Consider the following 27,609-nt stretch of genomic DNA (forward strand, 5'->3'; position numbering starts at 1 on the left):
CCCCTTCATTTGGGAGGGAGGTGCCAGGAGGGGGTTTCTGCTGCCCCTCCACAAGGCACAAGACCAAGAGTAGCTTGGAAACAAGGAGTTGAGCCCAGGTGGAGGTGGAGGGCCAGAGCAAGCCCAGCCCAGGACAAGGCCAGTGTCAGGGCAGCCAAGAGTGGGGGGGGGGGGGCCTCCATCAACAGGTGGGAACAACTGTACCTTCTCCTGGAGAACTGCCAGGGGGGGAGGGTGGCCAGGATCTGAGCAAACCCACTACCTGCAATAAGGTCTAGGAGAATCTCTGTTGGGGGACAGAGCACTGAGAGGGTGGCAAAGGCAATCTTTCTCCTCTTACCCACCCCCAGGCTTGCCAACCTCACTGCCAGTAGCCACATGCCCCCCCACCCCACCCCACCGCAGGTGCTCCTTATCCGAGGGCAGTGGAAGGTCTGAAGATGTTGGGATTCTGTGGCAGGAATGAGTCTGTCCAGTTAACCTGATGGCAACTGGAGGGTGTGTGTGTGTGTGTGTGTGTGTGTGTGTGTGTGTGACACATCGTCCCTTGCTTGAGCCCCTCCTTGCCCCTCCCTCCAGGTGAGCCACAGTCCTGGGGAGGAGTGATCTTTTCCACACTTTTATCCCTGGCAGTCACTGGTGAACATGCAAAACTAGATGTAACAAGATTCCCTGGACAGGAAAACCATCAGCTCAGGGTGTGGCCCTTCATAATAATCTGCTTGCCGTTGGCCTCTGTTGCCACTCAGTGCTGAGGCAGCCTGAATGGAGCAACATAAAGGAGATTCTGGCTGGATCAGTCACTGTGAGGTGAGCCGGGAAATGCCAGCATTGCTTCCTCTGCCATGGCCTGGAGGACAGTGGAGCCAACAGCAGAGCCCACCTTTGCTTCTGAGCTCTGTCCTGAGAGAAGGCAGCTCCTGGGCCCCTTGCTCCGGACCCTGCCATGTGCCTCCCCAAGTGAGGCTTTCTCCATGGGCTGCAGTTCCTTGTACAGATGCCCAGTCCACAAATTGGTCAGAGGACTTGCTGTCTTGAGATGTTTGTTGGGCAAAGGGATGGCACCGCTGCATCAGAAGGAGAGGAAGAGCAGGGAAGGCTGGCCTGCCATGTGCTCCCGAGTGGCACCAAGGCTCTGTCTTGACTCCCTGTAGAAAGAGAGCTACTTCCAGTTTCAGTGGGAAGGCCCATTGGCAGGAAGAGGGTTCCCTCTGCTTTTCCTGTGAGTGAAACTGCAACCCTGGAAGAATTGGTAGATGTATCAGCTCGTGACTCAGGGGAGTCACATCCGTCTCATGAGTAGAAATGCATATGGATAGTTGTTCCTTGCCACACAATCTTTCATGGGGGGTTTTGACATAAGGAAGCCCTTCTTAGTCACTGCCATGACGGTCACTGGGGCAAATGGCCGGATCCTGGAAGCCAGCAGGCCCCATCACAGCTCCCCTGCCTGCTTGGTCCCAGCACTGGCTGAGAGAGCAAGGGACAAATGCTAAGGAAGAGCCAGCTCTGGAGGTTCCAGCCAGGCTGTTTCATGTGTGGCAGCAAAAATAAGTTGGTGTGTGAATATGCATCAGTTGTTTAAGAAGCCTATTAACATAAGAAGCTTTGAGCCTCTCCTGCATGTGGGTTGCCCAAGAATACTGGAGAGAGGGTGGGAGGGAAAGGGACCCTGTCCGAGGTGCCTTTGGAGGGTCTCCTTCCTTGAGCCACAGGCCTGTTGTCATCAGTCCTGTGCTGGGATGGGCGTATTGGAGGGAGGAGGTGGCGCGTTCCTGCTTTTGTCAGAAATGGCCTTGACTTCTCTGGTAACAAGTTCAGGGAAGAGTTGACCTGCACACAGGAAGCTGCAGCCATCCGCCACCTCCCACCCAGCAGAACTGCAGCTGGCAAAGTGTCTGACATGCAGGGAGCGCGGGATGCAGCAAGGAATTAGCGTTAAGGAAGGAGTGCAGCTTAATGAGGTTGCACCACCGAGCTGTTCCCCAGTGGGAAATGCTGGCTTCATGGCTGCATGAGTTAAGAGATGCCCTGGTTGTAGAGAGGCCCGTGTACCTGCCCCAGAGGGCTGGCCACTTGAGGGCTTTGTGCCGAGGCCTTCCTAGAAAGACTAGGGGAAAGGTTACTGGTGGCTGATTCAGGCCCCTTTCTTCTGACCTGGAAATGACTCCCTGCTGCATGCACCCTTTCTGTCATCAGCCTTCCTGGAGTGAAGAGCCACCCAGAGTCACTCCTGCCTGCCCCTCCCATGGCAGGCGCACTCTGTCAGGGAAGGTTGCAGCACTGTTGGTGTGGCTTGTGAGCCGCGCCCCCTTTGGACAAAAAGGAGGAGTCTCCAGTGTGCTGCATATAAGGTGCTTCCAAGCCCCTTGAGAGACTCATCCTATCCCTGGGAGCTTCTCTAGAGGACCCAAAGATCAGCAGAACAAGAGAGAGCATGGCTGGTGAGTACAAGCTGCCCTGGGCAAGGCCCCAGTATGGGCTGCCTGCAGGGCTGGGCAGGTGCGAATAAGGAAGGCTTGGCCAGCATTTCATGGACCTGTTGGGCATGCCAGCAAATCAAGGCTTTGCCTTTGCCTTTGCCCTCTCCTCTACCCCTCCACAGCACCAGCTAATAGAATACAAGCCAGCTGGGTTCTCCTGCCTCTTCTTCTGCAGGGGGAGCCTTTGCATCTCTCTGGTGGGCTGGCCTTCCTCTAGCCATGCACCCCACCTTGCTCGGACGGACCCAGCACACCTGCCCCCCTGCCCAGAGGGGCTAGGCACAGCCCTGCCCATTTCCCCCAGCCCTGTTGCTGCTGGGAGCACAGCCTGGAGGGGCTGGTGAGGGTGGTCTGCTTTCTAGAGTGGATAAAGACCTGTAGGGCTCATCCTGGGCGGCAGCAAAGCAGAGCCAGCTCATCAAGGACATGGATGGAAAAGGGGACCACCCTGAGCAGAGAGGCTGATCGCCTGACGGGGGAAAGTTAACCTCTATCCTGACCCCAAGGAATATGCATATACCACTACATCACAAAAAGGACCCGTGCTTACAACATCTATATGCAGTTAAAAGCCCATGAAAATCTAAACACAGGAAGCCTCCACTAACTACAGTTTATGGTGTCTGTTCCAGCCTTTGGAACTCCCTCTCTGGTGATCGCTCGGTCCGTAGAGTGTGAGGCTCTTACTCTCAGGGTCATGGGTTCAGCCCCACCTTGGGCAACAGATTCCTGCAATGCAGAGGGTAGACTAGATGACCCCGGGGGGCCTTCCAACTCTACGGTTCTATGAGCCTTTGGAAGGTGGTGTCTTAATTGTCTGCATGAGCTGGGCAGCGCAGAAAAGTTTTCAGCAGGCGTCCATTGGACTTCCAGTGACAGCGCGTTCCGCAAGGCGGGCCGGCTCTCTCCGAGGAGCCTCGCCAGCTCGGGGGACCAACGAGGCTCCGGCAGTTCCGTTATGGGGCGTCCGCCGCCAAACAGCAGCTTCCCAAAGGCAAATCTTGAGTCCCCGGCTGCCTCCTGGGTTGGGACCTGGGGCTGCCCTCTCCCACCGGGACACGCTCCGCGCGCTGTCCGCCCCGTTTGAAGAGCCGTAATTACAGCGAGAGGCGGGGGCAGGGCAAGCCGGCGCTTGCGGAACGCGGCGGGGCTCTGGGCTTCGGGGCCCAGCTCCCTCGGTCCGCAGCCCAGCCCAAGCGCTCCGCACCCCGGGCCAAGGAGCGGCGGGGCCTGGAGTCTTCCCAGGGCGATGCAGGACGCACGAGGGACGGTTGCACAGAGAGAGCGCGCGCAGGCTTGGCCGCATCCAGAATGTGGCCGGGCTGCCATGGCGAGAGTCTGGGCGAGTGCCCCCCACTCCCCTCCTTCCCTGATGAACTGCTTGCCCGCCCGGTCCCGTCCCAGGCGCTAAGAGAGGTCGGTCCGGAGCTGCCCAGCAACTGCCCTCAGATTCGTGAGTGGTTTTTGCTTAGTCACAATCCATCCCTTGACTAAATACTTTGGCACCGGAGACGACGGTTTCTGTTCTGTATAGGCAACCCAACACGCGTGAATCCGCAGAAAGCGACTGAGCTCAGCTGGCGCCAGGCCGGGACAGGCGGGCTGGTGCCCTTGCGCTGCCCTGCTCCGCAGCGGCTGCTCTTGCCGAAGTGCCGCAGCGCCACGTGGAGGGTCTGCCCTGCCCACAACTCCGCAGCTGCCACAGATCTCCTCCTCTCGCACGGGAGATCTACAGTATTTGCATTGGTGTCAAATGCGATGAAGTCGAGCATCGAGAGCTCCGTTTCACGCGCGTTTCTCCAGCCGGTCGGAGGGAAAGGGGCGCTAGGAAAGGCGGTCCCTTGGCTCTTGGTCTTCAGGGAAAGGAGCGCCCTGTGACTGAAGGGTGCCTTCTGGGTCGCTGAGAGGGCATGACCTGTTTCGGAAAGGCGCAGGCGAGCCTCTCTGCCTCAACCTTCGTGGTCTTCTCCCCGTTTTTGCAGCTGTGCCGAAGATTGACTGGAAGCGGAAAGCCAATGGCAGCGCGCACCACACCGAGCAGTACCCCGGCACCGAGCTGGTGGTGCGACGGGCACAACCTTTCTATATCTCTCTGGCCTTCGGCGGAGCAGCGCCAGCCCCAGGCAGCCTCACGTTCACCGTCGAAACAGGTAAGCCGCCACCGAAATGCAGAATCCAGCTGGGTGACTCCTTGGCTCTCCATGTCGAGGGGGCCACTTGGCGTAAAGGCCCCCACCCCGGAGGGCGGGCTGCCCAAGATGTGACCTCCACTATGCCCAAAGCTCACCGCCTTCCTCCTGCTGCCAGGATCGACCTCTGCCCTGCACGAGAAGACCCGCGTGGCTTTTGGCATCTCCAGCGCCGCACCCAGCGGCGGCTCCTGGGGCGCCGTCCAGGACTCTCCGGCGGCTTCGGGCTCCCTGAACATCGCCATTTCCAGCCCTGCGAGTGCCGCCATCGGGCGCTACCGGCTGGGGATCAAAACGAACGCCGGCGCCTCCCACCTCGGCACCTTCGTGCTGCTCTTTAACCCCTGGGCGACAGGTATTTAGTTATTTATTAAATTTGTATGCCGCCCTTCATCCGTAGATCTCAAGGTGGTTCACAACATAAAAATATAAGAAACACGAAATACTTAATAAAAACAAGAGCGGAAACAAATCCAAAACACACGGCCCCCCAGCGACTGATGCCCCCGAACTCACCGCACCCCCCCCCCCGACGACTGCCCCCCTCGGCCCCCGGCCTTTTCTTGTGGGGACCGGAGACGACTCCTTCTCCTCCTGGCTAGGTGCTTCCAGCTGCACGAAGCGGCCTCAGGGTGGCGCCGGGGGCTTCCTGCCCCCAAGGCGCACAGGGACAGGACGGGCCACCTGCAGCTACGGGAAGGAGGGCTGGGGGCGTCCCAAGGAGGTATTGGGAATTCCTAGTTCTTCCCCAGCCAAATGGCCCCTCAGCACCGGCCGGTTCTTTCGCTTGCAGGAGACGACGTCTTCATGGGCAACGACGCGGAGCGCAAGGAATACGTCCTCTCCGAGTTCGGCCTCGTCTTCGTGGGCAGCGCGAACCGCATCTCCAGCTTCGGGTGGAACTTTGGCCAGGTAGGGGGAAGCCTTTGGGCGGGGGCTGGAGACCGGGGTGGGGAGGGGCTAGGAGAGACGCTACCGGCCCCGTCCAGAAATGCCCAGAGCAACTGGAGCTCAGCCACGCGCACACGCGCGCCCTCCAAATCCCGCCCCCCCCCCTTTCTCAAAAGAAGAGAGAGAAAATGGGTCCTGGACCTTTCCAGCTCCTCCTCAATTCCAGGTGTGGATGGCAATGCCTCCTGTCTCCTCCCCCGAGACCAGAGCGCACTTCCTAGGCTGGCTGGACGGTCCCTGGGGGTCTTCGGGTTGCCATATTTTGAAGAGCAAAAAACAGGACACATTTGTCGACTTCTGCTTTTAGCTATGGATCAGTGGCCTAGCGTGGGGGGTGCAGGGGGGGCCGGCCGCACCCGGCGCAACATCTGGGGGTTAGGGTTAGGGGGCGCAAGTCCACGGGTTAGGGGGAGCAAATTACTTGCCTTGCCCCGGGTGCTGACAACCCACGCTACGCCACTGCTATGGATCACCATGATAGGGCTGCCATACGTCTCGGTTTTCCCCCAGACACGTCCGTGAATCGGACTGTCAAAACGGTGTCTGGGAGGATTTTTCGCCAAATTGGCGAAATGTCCGGAAAACTCAGGAAGTATGGCACCTTCGGGCACTTTTTGAGGAAAATGCTGTAAAAATCCCCCCAAAGACCCAAAACTTAGTTTTTTGGGGGGAGATGATGGCTCTACCCATGAAAAAGAGGACGTGTCTTGGAAAAAGAGGACATATGGCAATCCCGGGAAGAGGAAGAAGGAGGAGCCCCTGGCCTGGGTCGTCTTAACAAGCTGAACGTTCTCTGGGACAGTCCTGGTTACTCCCAAGCCTCTTCCCAAGGGAGGGAGAGGGGCAGGAGACCTTCGGAGCCACTGGGGGCCCCTCTCGCCCACCCAGGCCTTGTGAGAGATTAGCAGCCAAACCCCACAAGCACATATTTATATTAATTATTTATTTTATTAAGTTTGTATATCAGCCTTCTTCCAAAGATCACAGTTCACAACATAAAAATACAGAATGAAAAATGAAAAATGAAAACACAAAATAAGTAAGAAAATCAAAAGCAAAACAAGCCAGTAATTCCCCCAAGACGTGCGGGACTTGACATCTTTCCACAGGGCCTGTAAGACAGAGCTGTTCCACCAGGCCTTTGGTCAGGGCGCAGCCTGACCCCCTCCTCTGGCAATCTGCACAGGGTCCTGCTTGCTGGTTGCCATCAATTTGTTTCTGATTGATTTTATGGTGAAAAGTTTTTAGAATGTTGGATTGTTTTTACTGTTGTTAGCCGCCCTGAGCCCAGCTTTGGCTGGGGAGGGCGGGGTATAAATAAAATTTATTATTTATTATTATTATTAGAAGGCGCTAAATCCACAGAACTGTATTGATGAGAGGCCGACTCAGACCATAGAAATGCAATTGGTAGAGAGGGCTCTGTGTGATATCATTTCCCCTTCTCTCCTGCAGAGGAAGGAACAAATAGGACCTGCTCTCTTCCTTCAACCAGTTCATAGTTGGAGTCGCTCAAAACGCAGGGGGAGCTCCAGGTTATGTGTGTAGCACTGGGTGATGCTGCCACAGGATGAAGAACCATTTCATTTGTCTTCCTCTCTGTGTTCAGTTTCAAGAGGGCATGTTGGACATCTGCCTTGACATCCTAGACCGGAGCTTGAGCTACCGCAAGGACCCAACTGCTGATGTGCGCAGACGAAATGACCCCAAATACGTTGGGCGGGTGCTCAGCGCCATGGTAAGAAAAGCCCAGCATGAGCCAGCCTCCCACCCACCCCATGGATAGGAGTGAGTGTCCCTGAGAGGAGCCACGAGGGGGCTCTCACCTGCCTGCCTACAATTTTATGATTCTATTAACTTTGCAAAAGGATGTGGAGGTGGGATCATGGGTGGAAAGGAGAAGGCAGGCAGGCAGCCCGCTACTCCCTTCCTGCTGCTCCCTGGTCCAATCCAGCCTGTGCAAAAAAGGGGGAGCAGCTCATTGGCCTCTCTCGACTCCCCCCTCCCCCGCTGCAGGTCAACAGCAATGACGACAGAGGAGTCCTGCAAGGAAACTGGAGTGGGAATTACAGTGGTGGGGAGAGTCCAAGCAGCTGGAATGGAAGCGTGGACATCTTGAGAAAATGGAAGGACTCGGGATTTAGACCTGTCCTGTATGGGCAGTGCTGGGTCTTTGCTGGAGTGCTGACTACAGGTAGGTCTGCCTGAAACACTGGCATGCACCACCAAGCCGCTGGGGTGAGGAATTAGCTCAAGCACCAGCTGTGGGTTTTCATGGCAGGCTCTGCTGCCTCTGGTCAGCAGCCAAACCACAGGTGGCAGGCATGGAGCAAGCATTTAGTCTGGGCAAAACGGATGGCTGAGTGCAATGGGTGCCAATGACTTTTGCTGCAAGCAGCTTCTCTGCTGCTGCCCCCACCACCCCCAGAACATTCAGAGTCCCCAGGGAACCACTGTTGGATGGATTTTGTGGGAAGGATAGGATATATGATTTCCCCCTTTCTCCCTCTTAATAAAAGAATCACATGTAAAATAGTACTTACATAAAGTCTTGCACTTGATTCCAGCAGTTACAAACAGGCAAATTCTGCTTCTAGATTACAATGCATAGTTGAGGTCAAAAATGGAATCTCCACTGGAGGAGAGACCAGACAGACATCCATCTGCCTCAGAAGCATGGCGGAAAAGATAATGAGTCCTGAAGCAGGAGGAAGTAGAAAAAATTAAATCCCTTTGTCTTTTTCCTGCTAGAGAACTCAAGGGAAGTGCTGTCAAACAGAGCTCTGTGTCTGCAAATTACATTGCTTTTCTTTGCAATCTGTCTAACCAGAAATTTGCAGCACTGTGGTTGTTAGTCTCTAGAGTTAAGGGTAAAGGTAAAGGGACCCCTGACCATTAGGTCCAGTCACGGACGACTCTGGGGTTGCATCTCGCTTTATTGGCCAAGGGAGCCGGTGTACAGCTTCCGGGTCATGTGGCCAGCATGACTAAACTGCTTCACTGCGACCTTCAGATCAGCAGGCCCTAGGCTCTGTGGTTTAACCCACAGCGCCACCCGCGTCCCTAGTCTCTAGAGTTACTCAACCTCAATAATGCATTGTTATTTTGACAACAAATCCCCACAACCAAGGGGTCACAGAAAATTCTCTAGAATATTCCAAGGGGATATTCTAAGGATATTCCAAGGGGGTCACAGGTGAAAATCGCATAAATGGGGGAGGGGGCATAGCACGAGGCTAGGGGGCCACAGAGGGAAGTGAGAAGGGAAGAAAAATAGGCACAAATAGAATCCAGATTAGCTAGCTATCCGCTTGGTCCATGGCAAGTGGGTAAGGGGGAGGCCCACCAGGGCCTAGCACTCCTTTTTGCCACATGTGTTTTCTTGGAGCAGTCCTGGGATGTTTCTGATAGGAGAGGGCGATTGCTGGTGCTCCTATTTTGACCAGTAGAGCTACCGATCCAGAACCCCCAGGTCAGGTGGGGTGGCAATGGGTAGGGCTGGGCGAACCAGAGCTGCTTGTAGCTGCCACCAGTGCTGGGCCCAGTGGCAGCCTGGGCCTGACTCTGCAAGGCACAGGGTCCAATTCACCCAGCACTGGATCAGGTAGATCAGGGTCTTCAGATGTTGCCAAGGGGCACAAGGCCTGTTGGCAGCATCTGCTCAGCTTTGCAAGGCACAGGGCCTAGCTGAACGGGGTCATTTGGTGCAGCTGACTTGCATCTAGTAAAGAACTATCTACTCAGAAGAAAGCTGCACTGAGTTCAGTGGGCCTTACTCTCAGGTAAGGGGGGTGCTATAGTATTTTATATAGGCAGCCAGGGCTCCTCCGGATGACAATATCTTTTTGCACCCGGTCAGTGAGGACCACTTGCTTTTTAAATTTCTCCCATACATGCAGAACTCCCTGTGTGCCTTTTGGACTATATCTGTTGGTATCCCCCTCTGTGTCAAATAACTGAGGTCAAACAAGTGTTTACTTTTTATAAGGAGGTTCTGGACTCTCCTTCCTTGGAGGCTTCTAAGCAGAGGTTGGATGGCCATCTGTCAGGGATGCTTGAGCTGAGATTCCTGCATTGCAGGGGGTTGCACAAGAAAGATGATCCGTGGGGTCCCTTCCAGCTCCACGATTCCATGCTTTTCTGCTTCAACATTTCATTATGTTCCTATCATTTGATGCAATTGTGGCAAGTGAAATGTCCAGTCCAGGAGTCACAATCACACACAGGCCTAGGAGAGGGACAGAAGGATGTGCTGCACCAGTAAATCCGGAAGTAAGGCGAAGGAGCCATAGCTGGATCCAGAGAGCCCTTTGCTCCACGGCTCCCCTTCTTCCTCGTGGCTCAGAGCGACCTGCACTTGTGCTTCTGGTCTGAGCTTTGATTCAGACTTGTGGCCCTTTCTGCCTGGGATCCTGGGCATGGAACTAGGCTGGGTATGTTTGTGTGTGTTGTGACTGGGGAGAAAAGCGTCACCCTCTCTGGATCTGCAAACTCCCCTGGTGGGGCTCTTTCCGGGCTGGTGGTCTCGGTAGTCTGATACGCTCTGCTGGGTCCCCCTGGCATTTTCAGATGTGTGAGGAGGCAGAAAAAGTGCTGGCCCTGACAAAGAGGGCAATGGGGCATGAGGCAGCCATCTATCTAGTGATGAAGTTTCAACTTTGCACCTGCCTCTCGCACCCAGCACCTTAGACCAGTCCTCGTCACAGGAGACTCCTGAGTGGGAATGGCAGCCACTGCTCTACTTCCTTCCAGTGACCGCTCCCCTTTCCATGCTCGCTCTTGCGCCAGCCCACAGGGTCAATGGCAACATCTCCCAAGGAGTGCTCACAGGCCACAGAGCCAAGAGCACCTGCCTGAGAAGTTGATGTTTCAACCAAGAGTATTCTGCAGCCATTGCCTCTGCCCCTGAGGAACAGCCTCACAAAGTTCATATTCTCTCTCTCCTTCCCTCTCAGTCCTCCGATGCCTGGGAATTGCAGCGCGCATGATCTCCAATTTCAATTCTGCCCACGACACCGACAAAAGCCTGACTGTGGATGAGTACTATGACAGCTCTGGGAACCCCCTGAACATTGCCTCCGACAGTGTCTGGTAACTCAGCCTGACTCTTCCCCCCACCTCACCAGCACCAGTTGCATTTCTGCACAGAGAGGCAGGGCCCTGGGTGGGTGGGTGGGTGAAAGGGGTCTCTTGGTCCTTTCCTTGCCTCCCTTGGCAGGAGGAGGTTGCCGTGGTGGAAGCCACAATCTGCCCTCATCTCACTGCAAACCTTCACATCAGGCTTGTTTATTCTCTGGCCCAGGAACTTCCATGTCTGGAATGAAGGTTGGTTTGTCCGGCCGGACCTTGGCTCCCAGTTCAATGGGTGGCAAATTCTGGATGCAACTCCCCAGGAGAGGAGCACAGGTGAGAACTGGGGGGGGGGGGGTGATTTGTGCTTTGCCTTCTTGCCACACTGTTCCCCATGGCAGAAATGTCCAGGTTTGGCGAGGGGCTAAGTGACGGGCAGCAGAATCAAAGAACCCAAAGGCTCTGTGTTGTTCCAGTTCAATTCACTATTTGGGACCAATTCTGATCTGCTAAATCCCAAGCTCTGCCCCCTACCCCTTGACTATAATGGGAAATCTAAAATCAGCAATAATTCCCCACCTGCATTTTTGCAGAGGTGGATGACATTTGCAGGTAAAGGATCTCCTCCAGAGTGGAATCCAAAGCCTGCCAAGCTTCATGTGGATTCGTCCGGGGGAGTTTCATCCAAGGGACCTGTGGGAATGTTCAGGGTGGCAGGAGAGGATATATTTTTTATTAATAATCTTCCTAACATGCGCTAGCAAGTTCCTTATGTAGCAGAGTTACGTTCCCCTTCTCATGCACAGCAGAAACTGGTTGCAGGCTCGTTAGAACCTCTTACTATTATGCAATTCAATCTGCCTCAGAGTGAATTGTATGTTCCTGGTAAGATCCCCTTTTAAATCCCTCTTAAAAGAATAAAGACACCACAATCCTCTTCATAGTCAACAAAAAGTAAGTTTACTCACTTTCAGGCAGTGCACAGTATCAGTCCTGAAGGCTTAAAGACTTAAAGTTACAAATAGCAACATGTGGATTTACCCCATATCCCTGTGCTGCTGTTGGCTGAAAGCCAACAGAGCAGTCCTAGCTGGAAGCAGACAAAAGGAGAAAGAAAAAAAGGGAGGGAGTGCTGCATGACTCGTCCTTTTGTTACCTGGACAGGTGAGGTCATGCCCACCTCTGGTCACACGCAAGAGGAAGGATGCTCCAGGCCAGGAGGAACAGGAAGTTTCAACTGGCTGGACCAAACGTTCCCTTGCATGTCCACTCTAGCATTACAAGGAATGTTGTACATCCCACAAGACCTTTAAGGGCTATTTTTCTCATGGGAGCAAAAGAAGGTTGCTTGTTTATTTTGTGGCAGAATTGGAATAAGAGGCATCCCCTCCTGAGAGGAGGATGTCACTGTGAAGGGCAGTGGTCCCTCCTTAGGGGCTGCCGTTGGCATTTGGGGCAGGTGGGGAGAAGCCCCCTTCCTCTCCCAGTCTTATGTGGGCAACTGGGAACCTGAGACTGGGAGCCGCCCTTGGCTAAGAAACCTGCCAAAGTTCAGACAAAGAGGTCCAGGGGCTCTCGTTTTAGGGAAGCTTACCTTTGTTGTCTAAAAAAAAGGGGGGGGGAGTCACAATTTTTCTTCCCCCAGTGTTTCTGGAAGAGTCAATGCTATAGGAACAGTGATTCTCAAGGTTTCCCACCAGCTATTCTCTTTTTAAATATAATTTTGTATCATTCACTATTAAATGTTGATAGTTTTGTTTTACATGTACCGATTTTAGGGAGCCTGGCAAAGGGGCGAACAAAACCTTTTGCTGCAATGTCATCCTGGTGGGGGATTTGTGGGAGCAGTCAATGACAGAAGGAAAATGAATGAAAAATGGAATTAATTTTTAAAGAAATTTAAGCAGGGGGACCTTTTGCCCATCATATTTTGAAACCTGCTGGAGTGCCGTGTACAATAATATGTATTTTTTGAAAGGAAAGATTTTGTGGAGGGCAGAACACCAAGGTTGATTGTAGGGACCAACCAGCAGCAACATTTGGAATTTGCACCAGCTGCCGTTCTGCTATCGGGCCAAGTTCAAGGTCCCTATACAGCTTGGGACCAGGTTCCTTGCAAGAGAGACCATCTTATCCCTTTGCTGCCCACAGGGCCAGATTTAGGTTTGATGAGGCCCTAAGTTACAGAAGGGAATGGGGCCCTTTATATGCCCAGCTGTCCTTTGTCAACAACAAATTGTCCATTCACATCAAAATAATTTTGAATTACCAATATACATAAAATTGATTAATTTTAATAGGTCCATACACAACACAAAACACTGTTGCTGTATGTAGGTTTTATTTTATTTGTTTTTTATCTTATATTTTGGAAATGTATATCCAGGTTGTTTTTTTCCTTTAATTTTTTTTGGGGGGGCCCAAGCTATGTAAATCTGGCACTGGCTGCCCAGTAGGTGGCTGCAGCTGGCAGGAGGTTTCTCCTGCAAGTTAAAAAAAATCTCCCCTGCCTCTCTCTCTGCCCCTTCTCTCACTCCCAAACTCACAATGCCTAGACGACAATGGCTCTCACCAAAAGCAACTGACCTGTAAAGAAGAGGGCTTTGAGTGTGGCTGCCCTTCTTCTGTGGAGCAGCATCCCTGTTGAGATATGACAGGCAGCCATGATCTGCACTTTCTGGAAGCAGCTGAAGACATTTTTGTTCTGACGGGCTTTCCCAGCTGACTTAGTGGGTCTTTGCTATGAAAGTCTATTTTGCATGCTTTTCATTTTGTTTTAAATGTATCTGCTAGCTGGGGTTTTGTTTGCCCCCTCCAAAACTGTTTTCTTGCATGTGGCCTTGAGGCGCAAAATGCCCACTGCTTCTCCCTCCCTTTCCTTCCTGCAGGCATCTTCCAGTGCGGTCCAGCTTCGCTGGCGGCCATCAAGGAAGGAGACGTCGACCTGAACTACGATTGCCCGTTCGTCTATGCAGAGGTCAATGCCGACCGCGTCACCTGGACGTATGACACGAACACGGGAAAGAAAACAAAGGTCTACTCTGAGACCAAGACGATTGGCCAGAACACAAGCACCAAGGCCGTGGGCAGCTATGCCCGCCAGGATGTCACCAACAATTATAAATACCCAGAAGGTAAGGCATGCAAATTGAGACAGAAGGGGAAATGTTGAGGGATCTGGATTATTGCCAAGGAAATTAGCACTTGCCCAAGTTGTGAGGACAAGACTGGCCCATCAGGAGAGCAAAGCGGAGGGAGGCTCACCTGGGTGGAGCCAGTATTTTTGTTGGGGCAGAACCTCAGTTTAATATTTTGATGGATTTACTTGATGGGGGGGGGGGAGATGCTCCCCTGCTGCCGCTTGGCTACACCCATGGAGGCTCAGGTGTTTCTCAGAGCATTTCCCAGAAGCTACTTTGGGCGCCCTGTCAGCAGATTGGCCAGGGCAGGGAGGGCGGAACATGGGTGGTATTGCCCACCCATGAGTGGGAGGGAGGGCATGCAAAGATTTTCAGTCCATGCGCCACACCCAAGCCAGGCCTGAGCAAAGAGCCCCATGGTCTGCCTGCCAGCCCTCAGGACCCCAGCTCTCCTGTGCCACCAGGCCTTGCACTGCTAGGATGGCTGCGAGGCGGAGGCCCCAAGAGCCCCTGGCCTGGGGAAGGAGAGGGAAGGTGCCCTTCATGAAACTGCTGGTCCCTATGGCTCCTGCACTGGGGCCTAACAGTCCCGCTGGGTTTTGCCACCTGCTGTTTCTCTTCCAGGCTCAGAGAAGGAAAGAGCCGTCTTCAAAAAGGCCAGTGAGAAGCTGAACCTGAACACGTTCAATGCCATATCTGCCAAGGGTCCGGAAGCTGTGAACCCAAACCTCTCGGGGACTCTGAAGTCCAAGAGCCCTGAGCCAAAGGTTGGTCAGGATGTTGACTTGGTCTTCACCCTGAAGAACCTTGCCTCCGAGGCCAGGAGCCTGACGGCCAAGATGACCGCCTGGTCCATCGTCTACAATGGGAAGCCCATCCATGAAGTCTGGAAGGACTCTCTCGCAGTGACTCTTGGCCCCCAAGAAGGTAAGCCTTTTGTGGGCTCCCCACAGCAAGGGGGCAGCCTCCAATGCCCCCTCTTCCTCCTCCTTTGCCCACAAGCCACAGTCGGGCCTTCTGGAGAAGCCCCACTCAGGTGGGGGTGGTGGCAGAGGCACCTCTCATAGGTCTCCCTCTTGGCTTGCTGGGGTGGGGGATGGCGAGTTCCAGCGACCTCCTCAGATCTTGGGGTGCAAGGAACTCCCACTGCTGGTGTGTGCTGACCTCTGTGCTTGGCCTGCCCCTTTTCCCACTTGCTCTACCCCAAGAGATGGGGGGCTCCTCTTTTTGCACCCATGGGCAATGTTGGGGGGCAAGGGACACAGAAGAGGGGGATCATTGCTCCCCATATCTGCCCCCAGCTAGCCAAGTTCCTGCCTTGGCAGCCCCTGACTGTTCTCCACCAAGGGCTATGGGACTCACCTTCCCCTGAAGAAAGGGCAACGTTTTGGGGTTCTTCCTGGCATCCGAGGGGGATTTTGAGCACCGCAAGAGGTTCCTCTGCACCGGCCGTGAGCCACAAGGTGTTGCAACTATGATGCAGTGCATGTGCATGAGGCAGGGTGCCAAATTAGGTCTTCCATGGGTGCTGCTGAACTATGGAAGACCAAAGTCTGCCCCTGCCGGCTTGCGTGACCCACATCTCATGGAAGCCCCTTTGCTTACTTGTCACTTTCAGAGAAAAAGTTTCCTCTCAAGATCTCATACGCTGAGTACCAGCAACACCTGACGCCAGACAACATGATTCGAGCCACAGCCTTGTGCCAACTCTCAGAGGGAACCGAAGCCGTGGTGGAAGGAGACATCACGCTGAGCAACCCCTCCGTCACCTTGAAAGTAAGCCTTCCTCAGCTGCCTCTGTGCCCAGGAGAGGCTCCTGAGTGCCTCCCTGCCTTGATGCCCACAGAATTGCCTCTCAAGTTTCTCTCTGCTTGCTGGGCGGTGCATGGCCCTCCCAGGCATGCCTTTGGAGGCCTGTGCCCTCCTGGCTTTGCCCCCTGGCCTGCCCCCTGGGAGGCCTGGGGAGTGGCCATCCTACTCAACGGGGGCTTTTCTCTGGGCAGGTGCTGGGACAGGCGAAAGTGGGCCAGCCGCTGAAGGTGGAGGTGGTCTTCACCAACCCTCTCAATGAAGAAGTGAAGGACTGTGTGCTGCAGGCCGAGGGCAGTGACTTGCTGGCAGAGAAGCTCAAGCTGGAGTAAGTGCCTGGGACATCCAGACAGGTGGGGTGCCGTGTCCCCTCCCCAGGACTGGGGGTGGCTGCTGGGGTGCTCCCTTGTGGTGCTCCCACCTCCCAGTTCCTCAGCTGCACTTCCAGAGCAGGCAAAGTCAGGGCTCCCTGGGGGGGGGGGTCTGGAAAGGGGTGCCCAGAAGGGACTCCTGTGTCTTCCTGGCCCTGTGGGGCTTCCTTTGCTCACTACCCAAAAGAGTCACAGCCCACTTTTCTATCACCTTCCAAGGCAACTTTTCTATGTGTACCAGGAATTGTCAGTGACAGAGGCTGGGGCCCCTTTTGCTTCAGAGGAATCGCAAGTGTGTGTGTGTGTGTGTGTGTGTGTGTGTGAGAGAGAGAGAGAGAGAGAGAGAGAGAGAGAGGGCTGTGCACAGGCAGTCTCTGCTGCAGACATGAGTTTCAGCCACCCTTTAGAAATGTTTGCCCCCAGCACCCCACTGCTCAAACTGCTCACCCCCCCCCCGGCTTGCCAACCACCCCCGGCAGTGCCTTTCAACACTCCAGCCAGGAACTGGCAAAGGCAGAGCTGGGCTGCTGTTTCTTTGGCACATCCCAAGTCAGGAGGAGGCTGGGCAGCCAATGGGGACAAACTCCTCTGAGGAAGAAAAGTGATCTTAGAAGAAAGACTTCAAGGAGGACCCTTCTAGAGAGGAATTGGGACACTGGGTCCCTGCTTCCTAATGAGCAAGCTTTGATGGGATGTGGAAGTATTTTGTGGGGAGAGGGACCCGTGCTCCAAACTGAAGGTCCCACAAGCCCCTTGTGTGCTCAGCTGGGCCAGGCTGGCTCCTCACCTGGCTGGCGTGGATGTGGGAGCTCATGGCTACCTTCAGCCTGAGCTGCTTAACTGGGGAACATTTAGTTTGACCCTCAAATCAGAAGAAGGATAAATTCCCAGGCATACGCCCCCCCCCATACCCTTCCTGCCATCTGCTGCCACTGCCACAAGGTGATGGGGCGAGGGAGGGGCCGTCCGGAGCTGCTCTTCCTAGGGTGGTCTAAGAGGGAGGTGAGGGGTAATGGGAGACTGCTCAGCACCCACTGCCCGCCCCCCGAGTGGGTCCATCATGCTCAGCCTAGGGCTGCCATCCATCGTTTCTCCAGGCTCAGAGTCCCCCCACTGGCTGCACCTGAATGATCATGGCATGTCCAACCTGGAGCCCGTTAGCCCCAACCCCCCTGCTCTGGTCCCTTTGGCAGCTGCCCTCCCAGCCGTGGGTCCTTCTGCCACTGCCCCCCCCAACTCAGAGTTATTGTGCTTGATCTAATTAGTAGTGAAAAGCAAATGAAGCAGCAGCCTGGCCTGTGCATGGGAACCCAGTAGCGAGAGGGAGACCCCGCCTGGTGGGCAGGGCCTGGGAGAGCCTCTGGCTTGGCAGCTGCTGCTGCAGGAGCTAGCCCTGGAGTCCTGAAGGGCAGAGGAGGGCCAGGCAGCCCCCATGCCGGGCCCACAGCTCCTCCTGAGCATCAGCTGACTGGCTCCTTTTGCTCCTTGTTTGCAGCGCGCCACCCCTGCAGGCCAAGCAGAGCACCCGCCTCGAGTTCGAGGTCAAGCCCAGCAAGAGTGGGACGAAGCAGCTGCTGGTTAATTTCTCCTGTGACAAATTTCAAGACATCAAAGCCTTTGAGCCCATTAATGTCTCTGCCTGAGCATGACTAGCCATGTAGCAGCCTGCCAGGAGGATGGAGCCAAGCAGTGGAATGGGGAGCCTGAGCACAGCGGGGCCTCAGCCCCATTGTTTTCATGTGCATTTTAATACAAGTTTTCTTCTCATATCTCCACTGTGTGACGTCCTCTTCTTCTGGCTGGTGCGTGCCTTTGAGAACCCCCCAAAACCCAACACATTAGCTGTGAGACCTTAACCCCTTTGGTCTCTCCCAACTCTGCGGCTCTCTGATTCTATGACATTTTGACTCTTGGGACACCACGGCCTGCCGACCCAGCGGCAGAAACAGGAGATGAAAAGCAGCCCCCATGCAATCAACAGGACCCGGGGGGGGGGGGATTCCAGCCTCTATGCAGGAAGGGGACCTATGCAGGTCCAGGGACCGTCATGGTTGAAGCAGTAGCAGCCATTCCTTCACCAACCACCCATCTCCTTCATGTGTGTGTGTAATCCTTGGACCCCCCAATAACAGCCCAGAGCAGAGGACACCAAGGGGGGGGGCCTTCCTTGGCTGCAACATTAAAAGCACAGGGATTAGGCTATGAAACCTTGTTTTGAGCAAGTCCAGCTATCAACTCAACTGACTCTCCCTTTCTTACCCTGATTAACAAAGTCAACAACCTGGGAAGTAAGTTTAAAATATAATTTACTTATTATCATGCCTTGGTTCACAGCAATGGCAGGAGTAAAAATTATGCAGGCAAAATACCTCTGAGATTTTATGGCCTTCAATCTCCTGCCTTAAACCAATCGCCCAGCACACTTCCAGCAGAGTTGTAAACATGCAGCTTTTGCAAGCGGATTTGCCCTGATGGATAAACAGCTCAAGACGCAAGAGCAGTCCAAGCAATAAGCTCTTTATTGCCATATTAAGCGTAATTGTTGAAATATATACAGAAAGTCTATTTATGGCTGCTGGTCCCAACAGTGGAACATCTCACTTAGCATACTATGGCACACAGCAGTAGTCTAAGGAGAAGCTCCAGGTATAGGGCGGTATATAAACTCAATAATAGAATAATAAAAAGCACAGTTTTTCAAGGCTATTTTTCCAGATGCTGCAAGCTGACAATGATCTCATTCTTATATTGCAGCAGTGTAACCATTCTGGTTTTTCTGGACAGCATCTGAAAGTTGCATCACATACAGTTGTCTGTAAAACAAATGATCAATCCCCCAACAATATTTACCTTTACAGTACAGTCAATCCTCGGTTGTCGAACATAATCCATTCCGGAAGACAGTTTGACTTCCGAAACGTTCAACAACCAAGGATCAAAGGGTGGCCAGCAAAGTCAATGGAGATAAAAGAAAAAAACTCCACAGAAGCTGTTCGGCTTCCGAAAATTGTTCAAATACTGGAGCAGTTATTTCTGGGTTTTCGGTGTTCGGGAGCCAAAATGTTCCAAAACGGAGGCGTTTGGGAGCCGAGCTTGGCTGTATAACCAGTTTCTGGCATCTGCCTGCAGTGGAGCAGGCAAAGGGAACATCTGCCCTCTTGGCTGGCCAAAGGGAGAGAGAGGAGCAGGAAGTACCAGGAGGCCCCCAGGAGAGGAGGGGAAATGACATCACACAGAGTCCTCTCTACCAATTGCATTTTGATGGTCTTGGTCCTTAGCAGTCAGCTGTAGTCTTAGCCCCTTCTCCTGCTAGCCAGCAAGAACCTGCACTTTTTAGGTTGGACTGCCAACCTAACCCTAACCCTCAGATTCAGGTAGGGAGTCGTGTTGGTCTGACGCAGTCAAAATAAATTAAAAAATTGTCCAGTAGCACCTTAGTGACCAACTAAGTTTGTACATGCACACAAAAACTTCTACCCAGAACAAACTTAGTTGGTCTCTAAGGTGCTACTGGCAATTTTTATTCTAAGCCTCAGAGAGAGCCCTCTCTAACTAATTGTATTTCTATGGTCTGAGTCTCTGCCCTCAGCAGTACTGCTCTGTGATCTTAGCCCCTTCTCATGCTAACTAGCAAGAATAGGCTTTTGTTTTGTTTGGCTGCTAATCGCCCACACTTTTTCAGCTGAGGCAAGCAGACCTGTGCCCCACCACACCCTGTTCTGTTCCCCACCCGCAGCTGGGCCAGGCAGGCTGCAGTGGGGTTCTCTTTCTTGCTCAGGCTCCGCAGGCGTCCTGCTGGCCCCCTGCATCTTCAGCAGTTTCCCAATGAGCCGCCTTGGGCAGGTGTGGCAAGGAGATTTGCTCTGTGGGTGGCCCAGCCAGGGAAGCGCCACTGGATCCCCTTGGCTGTGATGGCCTCCATCAGGGCAGCTCTGGCAGAGCAGCTCCCCGAGGAAAGATGCATGGTGGCTCACCCCCTCCGTGGCACTCTGAGCCCCAATGGATCGGTGTCCCACTGCCCCAGTCCAAGACTCTCACCTCTGCCTTTGCCTGCAGAGGAATAAAAGCCAGGGGTGAAATGCCCCAAGCCCACTGAGGCGAGCCCCAACCCAGGGCCTGTGCAAGAAGGAAGACGTCCAAGACTAATCCTTGTCAGCTCCTCTCCCCCTTCCTCTCAAGGAGGCCCAAGGGCTTTGGGGGAAGGGCATCTCTGAGGATTTGTCTTCCAGCTCTCGTGATGTTCAAAAGAAAAATCCTCACTGGGGCACCTGCTTCCCCCTCACCTGCAGTTATGACGCTGGGATTGGCAGTCCAGAGGGTAACACCAAAGTAGGACCAAAAGCAGAAAAAAGACAAAACTTCTCCCATTGGGAAGCTGGCAGTAAAGATGAGTTTCCCCAGAAAAATTGCAGAATGAAGGAGAATAACAGAACCCTGAAAACAGAAGCTGCAGAAGGATAACCCTTGGCATGAGAGTTTCTCAATGCTCCTTGTTGTGGTTCTGGTTCATACATAAACTACTTATGCTGAAAATTACCATCATTAATGAAATTGATCTGTGCAAGACCGAGGTTGCCTAAGGCAAAACACCTGCCTGTCCCTGTAATTTGCAGGCGCCCCAAATGTGGTTTGAGCATCATGCTCCCCTTCCAGTTTATTTTCTTGCTCTCTGGCTCCCTGGTTTCCAAGATGACTGGTGAGGCCAGAAAGCAGAGGTTATTCCTCATTCCGCTTTCTCCTGGAGGGGTTTCTGAGTCCAAGTTGTATTTCATAGGAGTACAACGAAGACAGGAGATGGGACAGGACTGCAAATGTGGAAAGGGTGTTTAGGCTGGAACCCCTTTGTGGTTGAATGTTAGATAAACTGAGCATTTCACTAGTAGTGCGCTGGACCAGTCTTTCTGAAAACATGCCCTGTGGGAGATGCAGCAGAAATCTTGGGTGACAAAATATAGTGAAATAGCTCTAAGCACATGGTTTGAGCTGATAGTGAGCAAACTCTGGCCCATTCTATCTCAGTGAGTTCTCATGACTGAACAAAGGAGGAAACTTCCTTCCAGGTGAGGGGGCTGAGCTAGATGAGTCTAGGAATACAATTCTGTGGTCTTAACCATTTCATGCATTGTGCACTAAGCTTGACTACAATTTCCCACAACTTGCTCAGGGTGGTTGAAACAAAGACTGTGAGGAACTCTCCAAACTGAGAGGATGTTCACAATAACAGCTTGGCATGCAGTGAGGTCATCCCTCCTCCTGGCTACACTGAAGCACAGAGCAGTTGTTTGCACCAGAGAGGGGGTGGGGTGGGGATGTCTTTACCCAATGAAGCACACGACCCCTTTGGACACTCCCCCACCCCCTTCCATCTTTGCCTGCGCCACTGCTGTTCACGGCACCACTTGCTCCTCATCCAGTTTCCTAACTGGACAGAAACTGGTTTGAGAGAAGACGCGGGTGGCGCTGTGGTAAAAGCCTCAGCGCCTAGGGCTTGCCGATCGAAAGGTCGGCAGTTCGAATCCCCGCGGCGGGGTGCGCTCCCGTTGTTCGGTCCCAGCGCCTGCCAACCTAGCAGTTCGAAAGCACTCCCAGGTGCAAGTAGATAAATAGGGACCACTGACTAGCGGGAAGGTAAACGGCGTTTCCGTGTGCAGCTCTGGCTCGCCAGAGCAGCGATGTCACGCTGTCCACGTGACCCGGAAGTGTCTCCGGACAGCGCTGGCCCCCGGCCTCTTGAGTGAGATGGGCGCACAACCCTAGAGTCTGTCAAGACTGGCCCGTACGGGCAGGGGTACCTTTACCTATACCTTTACAGAATTGATACAGCTTGTGGCAAACAGGGCATGGATGCAGCTTTGGAAATGAAGTAGGAATGCCCTGGATGGGAATGGGGAGGGAAGGGGCAAGGGCAATTCAATGCAAACAAGTTTTTCTTTTTTAAAATAGATGTTATTAAAGTCTGAAAACGAATTCAAAGGTCAACATAAAAGATAAAAAACTAATCTAAACAAAAGCACAAACAAAAAAGAAAAGAAAGAAAGTAAAGAAAATGATAACTTCTGATTCTTTGTCTGTCAGCTATATATAGAAAATTGTTCAAAGAATCCATTCCAAAATAATTCCCAGAATTCCACCAATATCATTTTCAATCCTCAATATTATATTATAAGGTCACTTTCTTTTTAATGCAAAAAGTCTATAAGGAATGTCCAATCTTGAGTAAATATTGACAATATTTTTCTCTGATTCAACATGTCTACTTCACCATCTCAGCTAAATCCAATAATTTTAACAACCATTCCTCCATGGTAGGTAATGATGAATCTTTCCATCTTTCTGCGTATAAAAGTCTCACAGCTGTAATCATGTATTGAAATAAAGTTCCATAATCTTTTTCTAATTAGAATCATAGCATTATAGAGTTGGGAGGGATTCCCCCAGGCTGATCTAGTCCAACCCCCTGCAATGCAAGACTCTCAACTCAAGCTCCCATTCAGTGCCTTTGGTGTCTTCTTGTATGGGAAGGGGAGTGATCTATTCTCTTACATTCTTGTATTCTCTTGACATAGTGCTATTTCTGACTTGCAGCCACATTTGATACTCAGCAAACCCCTAGCCAGTTCAGGTATCTCAGGTGTTCCAGCTCAAGCACACCTGGTGCAACTAATCAACACCAGTTGTATTTGTGCTGTTGTGAGGGATTCTATTCAGGGGGTTGAATGATAGTGAGACTGGAGAAGCCAGTATAAGTTGCAATTTCAGATGAATTGGAGGGAAACCACTTGAAGCATCCATTGTGTTGAGCTATTTCAATTGCTTTTGTTTGATTTGCTCATTGCAAACAGCCGGAAGTCTGTAATTTTTGATAATAAACCTGATTTGCAAAGGGAGTTGAATAATTTTGATTTCAACTGTATGTTGTATGAAATAGCCTCTTATGAAAGCTTAATTGAATCCCAAACTGTTTGCATCTCTATGACTTTGTCTAAATTATTCCCAATAAATATTTTAACTTCTGTTTGCAGTCTTGTACAACCTTTTCTTGTTGTAATAAGTCTCTACACAAACATTTTTTTCCTGTTGAAAGTCATAATAACTGGATTATGATTGAGAAAGTCTTTGGTAGTGTTAAAGCTGGAGGGGGGGATTGTGACACCCCAGAAGTGGTACCATGGCCTCGAGTCAGGATGATGAGCCTGAGCGTTCCCCTACACTGTTTGCACAAACGCAACATAAACCTAAAACCCCAAAGCTCCCTCTTTTGTTCTAATTCTAATTTTTGTTCAACGTAATGTGTGTACATTCAGAGGATGACTACCAAACCATCCTAAATGTATTCGCAGAAGCTTACAAGAAGCTTGGCCTATCGCCCAACATCCAAAAAACCAAAGTGCTGCACCAACAAGCACAAAACAATCCCTCTGCACCACCACAAAGCGACCTCAGTGGTGGAAAGTGTCAATCACTTCTCTTACCGTGGCAGTTATCTTTCCACAAGGGCCAACATTGATGCCGAAATCCAGCATCGCCTGAAAGTGCAACTTTCTCCTGATTGAAGTGCAGAGTGTTTGAGGACCAGGACATTCGCAGGGAAACCAAAATGCTTGTTTACAAAGCTATTGTACTAGAACCTTACTGTATGCTTGTGAAACATGGACCACTTATAAACGCCATCTCCAACTTTTTGAAAGATTCCATCAACAGTGTCTCCCAAAAAATTAACACATCACTTGGGAAGACAGGCAAACTAATACCAGCGTACTGGAAGAGGGAAAGATCAACAGTATCGAAGCAATGATTCTTCAACATCAACTTCGTTGGACTGGTCAAGTTGTGCGGATGCCTGATTATCGTCTTCCAAAGCAACCACTCTATTCCAAATTTAAGAATGGAAAACATAATGCTGGTGGTCAACAAAAGAAGTTTAAAGACTCTTTCAAGGTAAATCTTTAAAAAGTAGTATAAACACCAACAACTGGGAAACATTGGCCTGTGAGCACTCCAATTGGAGAACAGCCTTTACCAAAGGTGTCATGGGCTTTGGAGACACTCGAACTCAGGACACAAGGGAGAAACACACTAAGAGGAAGGCACGCTTGGCAAATCCACACCATGATGAACTCCCACCCGGAAACCAATGTCCCCACTGTGGAAGAATGTGTGGGTCCAGAATTGGCCTCCACAGTCACTTACGGACTAACTGTTCAGACTGTGTTCATGGAAGACAATCTCACATGCAACCCATGGTTGGGGTTCCTACCCTTTGTGTGTTTGAACCTTGAGGCAACACTAAAGATTGGGTCTACTGGCGCAGTTTTGGTTTTTAAACTGGGCTGGAAATTCCTTCTTTACTGACTGGAGGGACCCACGGGGAGCGGCACCCCAAGGAGCTGGGCAGCAGAGTCAGCCTGCACCCCAGGATTTCCCTTTTTAACTATATGTCAGCTTTATGCACCCAAGTATCCGGTGTCTGTCCACCATATCATGTCTGTTCTTGAGAAAGATCTGTGTCTTTTGCTGAAATATATAAATTGCTTTACATCTCCATTTTATCTCGCCAGATATCAACAAGTTCCAAATTATCCATCATTTTTTTAAAAAAATGTTTAGGTACCTTACCCTAGGAAGTTTTAGTATTTTTCTCTGAAGCTCTAGCCTGTATTGTGAAGACCACTCCATTCCAATCTCCCATAACGCACCAACTTTCATATGAAAAACCCACCAACTTTTCCATAAATCATTTATAAAATATTGATTTGTCTTCATTTGGGGCATAAATGCCTAAAACCACAGTTTTATTCCTTTGGATGCTAACTTCCACCCCAACATATCTACCTTGCTTTGGAACGGGACGGAATGAGGGGCTTTGTTATTATATCGGAATGTGAGTTTGACCTGGCAGAACCCCCTAAGAAGTTTGAGGAGAGAGTGACAGGCTTGTGAGGATTAATGGGCAGACTTTAAGAATGCGTTGTATCATAGAGTTGAAATGGCGTCTGTCTGTTTGAATATGGCTCTTGGAGGAACGGACAACCCACACAGGATATAACAACGTTTGTTTTTAACCCGCTTGTGGAGACTATCAGAGGTCACAAAGAAAGGAATATACGATAACAACAAGAAGATGAAGAAAATAATAGAGAGAAGATTGGACAGAACTGTGAAGATTAAAGCAGCAGCAAGAGAGATGTTTGGATCCCTTTCTGAGCTCGAAGCATGGGTACCCCCAACAAAAATTTAAAAATTTGGTTTTGTAATTTGGAATTAATGTGATCTGATTGGTTTGTTAATAAAAATTATATGGGGGAAAAAACATATCTACCTTGCTCATCAGTTTTGAGCAAAATTGGAATGCCTATGTACATGTAGAATAACCCCATTTTTTTCTTCAGTTCTGCAGACAATTTCCTCAGCTAAATTTTTTTGAAACAAATATTTAATATTGTTTTCCCTAATACGTGCTTCTGGTAAACAAATAAGATCCAATTTTCAACTAATGAAAGATCTCTTTTCAAAGGGCTGGCTATAAGATAAAAAGCCCTGCACAGCTCAGGTGCAAGCTATCAGAAGTGTCATATCCCTTCACATAAAACAGCCCTTCTCTTGGTCCTGCCACCTTCACAGGCACCCTTGGTGGGGTGGGGGAGGGGGCTTTCTCAGCCATGGTTGTGGGAGATGGATTGAGGGTTAAATCTGCAGGCTAAAATGCAAACTCCTGGCAAATAGAAGGGGAAGAAATGGAGTCAGTGAGAGATTTTACTTTCTTGGGCTCCATGATCACTGCAGATGGTGACAGCAGTCACGAAATTAAGAGACGCCTGCTTCTTGGGAGGAAAGCAATGACAAACCTAGACAGCATTTTAAAAAGTAGAGACATCACCTTGCCAACAAAGGTCCGTATAATAAAAGCTATGGTTTTCCCAGTAGTGATGTATGGAAGTGAGAGCTGGACCATAAAGAAGGCTGATCGCCGAAGAATTGACGCTTTTGAATTATGGCGCTGGAGGAAACTCTTGAGAGTCCCATGGACTGCAAGAAGATCAAACGCATCCATTCTTAAGGAAATCAGCCCTGAGTGCTCACTGGAAGGACAGATTGTGAAGCTGAGACTCCAATACTTTGGCCACCTCATGAGAAGAGAAGACTCCCTGGAAAAGACCCTGATGCTGGGAAAGATGGAGGGCACAAGGAGAAGGGGACGACAGAGGACGAGATGGTTGGACAGTGTTCTCGAAGCTACCAGCATGAGTTTGACCAAACTGCGGGTGGCAGTGGAAGACAGGAGTGCCTGGCGTGCTCTGGTCCATGGGGTCACGAAGAGTCGGACACGACTGAACGACTAAACAACAACAACAAAATGCAAAAGTAAACAGGCTGTGAAGACTCTGTAACAGAGTAAAACACTTAATAAAGCTTAGAAACAAGGCAATCATACCTTTTACCACTTTTATTTGTGGTCTTCTGACCTTTCCACTGCAGAGAACAAACCACACAGCTTTTTTAGTAAGATAGACAAAAAAGTTTACGTACAGGAAAACACTTCTAAGTTACAGTAAAACAAGAGTTTGCAGTTGCAACAAACATGGCCCAAACCAGCAGCTTCGGGAAAACAAATCTGCTTAGCTTGGAAGAGAGGCAACTTTGGAACTCGCTGCCTGGAGAAGTCAGGCTGGCTCCCTTCTTGTTGCTCTTCCACCAGCAGGGGGAGAGCTTCTCGTTGCGACAGGCTCTGGGGAACAGACTGCTTGGCACCGGGCTGTTTTGATTGTAATGATCTTCTGTTATGTGACTGTGTGTACAAAATTTTATTAATGCTTATTTTAAAAAAACGATTTCCCCTATATTTTTAGCTGTTCTTATTTTATCTGTAAGCAGCCTTAAGTCCTTGTCAGGGGGGAAAGGTTGGGTATGAAATAAAAATAATAAAAATAATTAGTAGTAGCAGTAGTAGTTGTTGTTGTTGTCGTTCAGTCGTGTCCACTTCTTCATGACCCCCTGGACCAGAGCACGCCAGGCACTCCTCTCTTCCACTGCCTCCCGCAGTTTGGTCAGACTCATGCTGGTAGCTTCGAGAACACTGTCCCACCATCTCGTCCTCTGTCGTCCCCTTCTCCTTGTGCCCTCCATCTTTCCCAACATCAGGGTCTTTAGTAGTAGTAGTAGTAGTAGTAGCAGCATAAAGCTGATTTTTTGGATATAAGGCTCCGAATGGGTGTTGTTGTGGACCTGTGTGCTTGCTGTCCATCCCCTGGGAAATGCCTCTGTACATGCTCTGAACGTGCAGCAGCAGGAGAAGAGTAAGGCAACCATGTCAGGCATCTGCCCATTGCAGGGGCGCAAGGTGGGGAGAAGGCGGATCCCTGTAACTGCAGGTGGTGCAGAAGCAGAAGCCTTCCAAAGAAGAGGAAGGGAGCTGGAAGTGCTCAGCTGGGGTGGAGGAGGATGCTGAGGGGAAATTAAGCAGAGCAACAGCCTCAGACATCTTCCCAGCATTCTGTGATTCACAAAGAAGGCTTTGGAGCAGGCTACTTCCTCCTGAGTAGGACATTGAGCAACATCAGGACCATTAAGTTGGGCGGGGAAGTGGCAACAGCGTTGC

The 27,609-nt window shown here is 51.3% G+C and overlaps 2 protein-coding genes across 2 annotated transcripts in view; one reads left to right on the top strand and one right to left on the bottom strand.

Moving 5' to 3' along the window:
- Positions 1 to 380: 380 nt before the first annotated feature.
- The window catches only part of SNRPB (small nuclear ribonucleoprotein polypeptides B and B1), a 128,395-nt gene continuing 101,166 nt past the window's right edge, over positions 381 to 27,609 (bottom strand). Inside the window, exon 8 of the transcript XR_014512869.1 lies at positions 381 to 394. The gene's annotated coding sequence lies outside the window, so the exon portion shown is untranslated. The remainder of the gene's footprint in view (positions 395 to 27,609) is intronic.
- On the top strand, positions 2,309 to 17,782 carry LOC310680567 (protein-glutamine gamma-glutamyltransferase E-like). Its single transcript, XM_083447407.1, has 13 exons — positions 2,309 to 2,444; positions 4,466 to 4,633; positions 4,791 to 5,027; positions 5,466 to 5,584; positions 7,233 to 7,361; positions 7,640 to 7,817; positions 10,579 to 10,714; positions 10,926 to 11,029; positions 13,582 to 13,827; positions 14,458 to 14,760; positions 15,452 to 15,609; positions 15,837 to 15,970; positions 17,509 to 17,782. The coding sequence occupies exons 1-13, from the start codon at positions 2,438 to 2,440 to the stop codon at positions 17,654 to 17,656; spliced, it is 2,067 nt and encodes a 688-aa protein (XP_083303533.1). The 5' UTR covers positions 2,309 to 2,437; the 3' UTR covers positions 17,657 to 17,782.

This window comes from Podarcis tiliguerta (assembly GCF_965153285.1).
Source record: "Podarcis tiliguerta genome assembly, chromosome: 6".
Lineage (NCBI taxonomy): Eukaryota > Metazoa > Chordata > Lepidosauria > Squamata > Lacertidae > Podarcis > Podarcis tiliguerta.

Excerpts from the sequence above, each read along its gene's own strand:
- LOC310680567 (XM_083447407.1), top strand. Across the intron at positions 10,715-10,925 it reads ATTGCCTCCGACAGTGTCTG|GAACTTCCATGTCTGGAATG; the intron begins GTAACTCAGCCT and ends TCTCTGGCCCAG. Across the intron at positions 15,971-17,508 it reads GCAGAGAAGCTCAAGCTGGA|CGCGCCACCCCTGCAGGCCA; the intron begins GTAAGTGCCTGG and ends CCTTGTTTGCAG.